The 6,961-nt window shown below is 41.9% G+C and overlaps 1 protein-coding gene across 1 annotated transcript in view; it reads left to right on the top strand.

Annotated features, from left to right (window-relative positions):
• LOC101857433 (rab GDP dissociation inhibitor alpha) overlaps nt 1-6,961 on the top strand; it is a gene marked incomplete in the record, with an annotated part of 21,446 nt that overhangs the window by 10,404 nt on the left and 4,081 nt on the right. Inside the window, 4 exon segments of the mRNA XM_013086872.2 lie at nt 153-321; nt 4,165-4,267; nt 5,647-5,791; nt 6,875-6,929. Of these exon segments, the coding sequence (XP_012942326.1) occupies nt 153-321; nt 4,165-4,267; nt 5,647-5,791; nt 6,875-6,929 (472 nt within the window).

The following is a 6,961-nucleotide window of genomic DNA, read 5'->3' as shown; positions in this document are numbered from 1 at the left end:
CAGTCTAAGTCTGATTCCCTGTAAAGACTTCTCTGTTGACACCCACCCCTTGGCGCTCATATGACCTTATGCAGTTGCAACCGTCTACTATAATAATAATAATAATAATCAATGATATAATGAAATGACAATCCATTGTATGTGTGTGACAGACTGAGTGCCATCTACGGCGGCACCTACATGCTGGACAAGCCCGTCGACAAGATCGTGATGGAGGACGGACACGTGGTCGGTGTGTCGGACGGCAAGGACACGGCCAAGTGTAGCGTTATAGTCTGTGATCCCACCTACGCCCAGGACCGCTGCAAGAAGGTCGGACAGGTGGGTACCCACGGCTGTTTTTGTGGCAGCTCGGCACGTATTTCATGTCGTCAATGACAGTATCTGCCATACTTCTGACAGGTCTTCATATATTGTGACAATGACAAATCTTCATTCATCTCGCAGGGAGAAATTTGTCTTGGTCGTTTACAATGGCAGTAGATGTTACAAAGGTTAGGTGCACTCACGCATACACACAAGACAGGACATTAGTAAATACATGTCTCACGTGCTGAAACACCTGCTCCGTAAAACGTGTACAGTGTGAATGAAGGTGTTGCATGTATTTCTGGTGTCAACGGTTTAGTGGATAGGCCCCTAAACTCGTAACCAAAAAGGCACTTTATCTGAATTTTCCGTACTTCGGTTGGATGGGAATGGGTACCTAGCAACATGCAGCCATTTGTCTTTTCAGTTTGATTGTGTTTTAGCTCTTAATGGGCTGTGTTTGGTTGTTTTTTTTTTTATTGTTTTTCTATTTTAGTATAGTTTTGTTCCTTTGTCATCCATGTGACACGTGGTGGTTATCATGTTTGCTCCTCCTAACCCCTGAACACTTATGTGGAGCTGATCAGACTTTGATCTTCAGGGCGCGCACAGGACACTTACACACCAAAAAGCACATAAATAGAATTAACCCCATGGGGGAACCCCATTACAGACACTGTGACTACCACGAGGAGACCGTTGAACATCTTCTCCTTCACTGCCCAAACCTGGCAGTTCTTCGACGCAGGCTCCTACACACACCTACAGACTTACAAAGCCTGCTCTACTCTGGCGCTGACCAGATGACAAAGACATGTGGTAGCAATGCCCACCGAGCGCGTTTTGTTCTGCCGATTTTTGGCCCCCGCTGCGGGGGTGTTTCATGGGACGCACTAACGCAAAGGTTGTTGTCTTCAACTCGCTCTCACGCCGCTTCTGGTGAATGGATATGAATGAAACTTGGCAGCCAATCAGAAGAGAGGTCAATCTCGTAGTATGCAGTTTGACAACATTGTACCCATCCTAGAAGCAGTCGAAAACGTTTGCGAAAGTGGTTGATGTGGTGCGCTTTGAAGATTTTTCGGAGCTGTGATTTGTCAAACTGACTGATACGTTGTACACCTTTTTCCTTTATTCCCGTAAAATTTCAAGCTTCTGTGTTTAGTGGTTTTTGCGTAATCTTTAAAAATGTGGGAGTAACTAAGGGAAAAACGACATTGCCATTTGCGCGTGCTGGGTGAACGACCGGCGGCTGGGAAATTTCCACTGAGTGACGTCATCAACCATCGGCCGCCTCGGGCGCTACAAACGAGGCCCGGCTTATGTGAACCGGAAAGGGGGGGAAGGATACTTGAAAACTAAACGGGGGCCTTGATAACTTTGTTGCATTTTAGTCACAATACAATAGATGTCATTTTTATTTGCTTGATTGCATGACAGAAGAATAGAAACAGAAAAGCAACCATCTTGAGAAGTGGTATGGCATTGTGTTTGCGTTATGAAAACCTATTCCCCCCTCTTGGGAAAGCACACACTTGGATTCATCCTGTGTGCTCTGTTTGGAAAAGTGAGGCATTAAGATTGTTATTGAAGAGTATGGTACTTATTTAGTCCAGTGTTTGAAGATAGTCCCGTTTATACCTTGTTATCGTTCACGCGTGAGTGCACGCGCGTGCATGTGTGTGTGTGTGTGTGTGCGCGTGCGTGCGTGAGAGACAGAGAGAGAGAAGGACGGGTGGTGTAAATATGTTACATTTATAGTATGAGTTGTAGCCTACACATGCGAAATATTCCCATGACTTGTAAACTATATTATCTAAGCGCATCTTAATCTACCACACAAAAGGACACTGTCCAACAATGGATATACACAGAGAAGATCTTATTTTCTGTTACAAAGTATGCATGCTTTTACTAATAGAGAACTGGATTTATTAGACTAATAAATCCAGTTCTCTACTTACATTTTTGTGACAAATTGATCCAGAGCATTGCTTGGCAAGGAGGAACCTTTTATGTTGCCAAGTTTCATTCAAATATCATGACTTTGGGATAAGATATGACTGATAGTCTTTGTAAATCTGTAAAGAACGCCACTTTTTTACCTGTTAATGTCTTTACACTCAAAAAGTATGATAGATATTAAAAATCTGACAGCATGACTAGATTCTGCATGAAAAACTGTTCTAGACTGCCAAGTTTCATTTACATACTCCAAGAAATAGGAGAGTTATGACAAATATTGTCTCAAAATGCACAGACAACCGCCACATTGTTTACCTATAAACGTCTTCATAACTCAAAAAGTAGGATAGCTATGAAAAATCTGAAAGCAGGACTAGATTCTGCACTAGAAAATGTACTGGGATGCCAAGTTTCATTTAAATACTCCGATAAATGAGCGAATTATGACGAATATTGTCTCAAAACTCATCAAAGAACTTTCCTTTTTTGGGGGTTTTTTTCATTATATAAAAGTGTACCAAAAATTAATTAATTAAAAAATTCGTAACCTTTTTGTTTATTGATGGATTTCAAAAATTCAAAAAGTCCCATGCTCGGTGAAGATAAAGCTACAAAATGCACCTATTTGCAAACACTTTCTGACAAAAAAAAAGGTTTTTCGTGGTCATTGCTACATGTGGTTACTTCAGGGAGGCATTGTGCTGCCAAGAGCGAAATGCTTGCAGCTAAAGAAGTTTGAAAACAAATACAACAACAATAACAACCCCTGAACAATATTTCTTTGTCTGTCCTAGTGCTTGGTGGTACTGGCAATATATTAAGTTACTTTAAGGCAACAATCAACACTGGATATGGGTCAGTGATCAACTTGCCCAGTGGGATAAAAAAAGAAGTCTTTAACTCCAGCGGGTCCTTCTGCTCCAATTTCATTGCCGAACAACAGGCTGTCACCAACACAGCAAACTACATCAACTACCTGTTTGACACTAACCCACTTGCTACCACAGACATCGTTATCTTTACAGACAGCCTTCCAACACTAGAGACCCTTGAGAGTGGGACTGATGTGAACAAAGATATATTGCACTTGATTTGGAGTCTACATAATTTGATAAGTAGGCACCACGCCAGAGTAGTCCTACAATGGATTCCTGCCCACACTGGGATACCAGGAAATGAAAGAGCTGATGCTCTGGCAAAGAAAGGAGCTAGCCTCCCTCAGCCTGAAATTCCTACGAATTACACCACCTGCTGCCAAATGATCAAGTCAAACCTCAAGGAAGAGTGGATGAATGATTGGGCCACAGGTACGACAGGAAGGAGGATGTATGGCCACATGAATAAACCACTGGTCAAAGATCCCATCAATGAGTTGAGGAGGGGAGATCAATCCATAATCTTCCAACTTAGAACACAACATGTACCCCTCAACCAACATCTCAACCGAATTGGAGTAAAGCACTCTACTGCCTGCCCACTATGTGACTACCCCTCAGAGACAGTGGAACATCATCTATTCTTCTGTAGAAAACTAACTGATTAAAGGGGATGTTTTCTTCCCAAGCTACCCCACACATCTAACTGCCTCTACTCCTCAAAACAACAATTAGAACAGACATGCAGCTATTACCGAATGGCATCATGCAGAAGAGTTAACGCTCAGATGCTACTGGATCGCTAACAACAACTCTATATTACTCTCTAGTAGTTTGATGGGATAGAGTGTTTTATAGATGCAGTCTATCATTATTATTATTATTGTTATTGCTATTATTATTATTATTTTTTCTCTGCTCGGATGCTCTCAAAAATCCTACTTTATAAGACTCTCTGAACAGAAACAGAAAAAAAACGTAACATTTTTCATGTGTGTGTCTCCCCCGTCCTCAGGTGGTGCGTGCCATCTGCATCTTGAACCACCCCATAGAGAACACCAAAGACGCCCAGTCGGTGCAGATCATCATTCCCCAGAATCAAGTGGGCAGGAAGGATGGTGAGTCTGTCGGCTTTGCTCGCTCGCTAGCCGGGGAGAGATGCGGGCTTGGGTGGTTGGCACTTGTACGACCTTATTGTCCTTACCTCTCTTCCTTTCCTATAAAAAATCTATCGTCCCTATGTCTCTCTTCTTATTTTCTTTTTGATTAAAATTTCTATCATTTTTATCTCTTCTCTTTCTTTTTTACGTGTATGTTACTGTCTAGCAACAGTTTTGATCTTTAACACTTATATGATTTATTTGTGTTGTAAGTGCCGTAGAACTTAGTAAAACTAAGAGATGTGTGGTTGGGGCTGTGGTGGCCTGTACCTTGCTCCAGGGGGGAAAGGGCAGTGATGATGGGGGGGGGGGAACGCAATTACAGTAACAATTTTTCTGTGGGTAGATACTCTGAAGTGGTGTGCTCCTTCTTTGCTGTCAAGCATCTATCATCCTTATCTCTCCTTCTTTTCTTTTGTTTGACACTCTCTTCTAGCAACACTTCTAATCTTCGGTGCTTGAATGACCTATTTGTGTTGTAAACGCCTTAGAATAAAACCCTAGTGGGTGGTTGGCAGGTGTTCTGGTGTGGTTTGCTTCTTCTTTCCTACCAAACATCTATTGTCTATATCTCCCCTCCTTCTATTTTGTGTTTGTTACTCTCTTGTAACACCTCTAATCTTCTGGCGCTCATATGACCTTATGCAGTTGGGAGCGCCGTAAAACCTCTACTAAAACAAACATCTAATCTTCGGCTCTTACATGACCTCATTGTGTTGCTAGCGCTGTAAAACTCTTACTAAAACGAAAAAAAGCATCTATCGTCTTTATCTTTCCTTTTCTTTCGTATGTCACTACTCTTTTAGTAGCACCTCTAATCTTCGGCAGTTCTATGACCGTATCTATTTGTGTTGCAAATGCCATAGATGTGTCTTACTGTGTCTTTAGGCCATTCCCAAAGGGAGGATATTAATTCTTATGCTCAGTAGAATTGTAAATGGGCTGATTTATCAATGTCATGCTCATACTGTGCCTGAACTGTGTAGGGGGAGCTGCTGCTTTTTTCTTTCCTCATCCTTACTATCGTCATTTTTCTTCTTCTTCCTTGGTATGTTTGTCTCTGTCTTGTGACCCGTTATTTACGGGGTGCCTTGATAGTCGAAGCAGACTTTGTGCTGTTGAAGCCAGAGAGGCGAGCAGAGTAACTCTGATTCCCTGTAAGGACTTCTCTGTTGACATCCACCCCTTGGTGCTCTTATGACCTTATTATACAGTTGCGAGCGCTGCAAAACCTCTAGAAAAAAAAAATTAAAAATTCTATGACCGTACCTGTTTTGTGTTGCAAACATCATAGAATAAACAAAAACTATTGCTAAAACTTGAGCCAACTGTTCCAGACATCTACGTGTGCATGGTGTCGGCCACACACAACGTCTGTGCCAAGAACTACTACCTGGCCATCGTGGCCACCACCGTGGAGACAGACAACCCCGAGGCGGAGCTCAAGCCCGGCCTTGACCTTCTCAAGGGCGTGGAAGAGAAGTGAGTCTGTTGTTGTTGTTGTTGTCGTTGTTGTGTTCTCTGTCCGTGTCCTGGTTCTTTTTCTCCTCAAGGGTGTGGAAGAGAAGTGAGTCGATTGTTGTTGCTGTTTCTTTTGTGTTGTGTCCTGATTGTATGTCTCCTCAAGGGCGTGGAAATGGGTGGTTGGCGGGTGCTCTGGTCTCTATCTCCACTCCTTTTTTGTGTTTCTTACTCTTTTGCAACACCTCTTTGGTACTTATATGACCTTATTGTGTTGTAAGTGACGTAAAACTCTTACTAAAACAAGGGCATGGAAGAAAAGTGAGCCGATTGTTGTTGTTGTTGTAGTTGTGTCTTTTGTGTCGTTTCCTGGTTCTGTGTCTTTTTCTACTGTGGGTGGTTGGCGGGCGCCCTGGTGTGGTTTGCTCCTTCTTTCCTATCAAACATCTATTGTACTGATCTTTCCTTCTTTTTTGTATTTGTTACTCTCTTGTAACACCTCTAATCTTCGGCACTAATATGACAGTATTGTGTTGCAAGTGCCGTGAAACCATAGTAAAACAAAACATCATACGGCCACTGTTCTCCTTGACAATGGATTGCACATATTATACAGTTTTTGACAGTATTATGGTTGCTGATGCGAGCTGATTCGTAAGTTAAATGAAACTTAATGGTCTTATCTTTTTGTGGAATTTTCATTTTAAAGATTTGTAACTTAGCCTTTCTGTTTCCAGGTTTGTTGAATTTGATGGGAAAAATATGTGACCGAAAACTTTATTTGATCTTTGTGTGTACTGGTTTGTTGAATTTCATGGAAAAATATGCAACTGAAAAATTTTTTGGGACCTTTGTGTGATCATGTTTGTTGAATTTCTTGGGAAAATATGTAACTTCATAGTTGGTGGTTCGCGGGTACTTTACTGTGGTTTGCTCCTTCTTTCCTATCAAACATCTATCGTCCTGATCTCTCTCCTTCTGTTTTATGTTTGTTACTCTCTTGTAACACCTCTAATCTTTGGCACTTATATGACCTTATTGTGTTGAAAGTGCCGTAAAACTCTTACTAAAACTAGAACATTGTTTGACCTCTTGTGTGTCCAGGTTTGTCAGTATTGTGGATCTGTATGAGCCTTTGGACGATGGACAGGACAGCAAGGTACGTATCTCCTGCGTCTGTTGTCCGGGGGG

Source organism: Aplysia californica, unplaced genomic scaffold, assembly GCF_000002075.1.
Source record: "Aplysia californica isolate F4 #8 unplaced genomic scaffold, AplCal3.0 scaffold00515, whole genome shotgun sequence".
Lineage (NCBI taxonomy): Eukaryota > Metazoa > Mollusca > Gastropoda > Aplysiida > Aplysiidae > Aplysia > Aplysia californica.
Note: the sequence above shows the minus strand (reverse complement) of the source record. Positions and strands in the feature narration are given on the sequence as shown.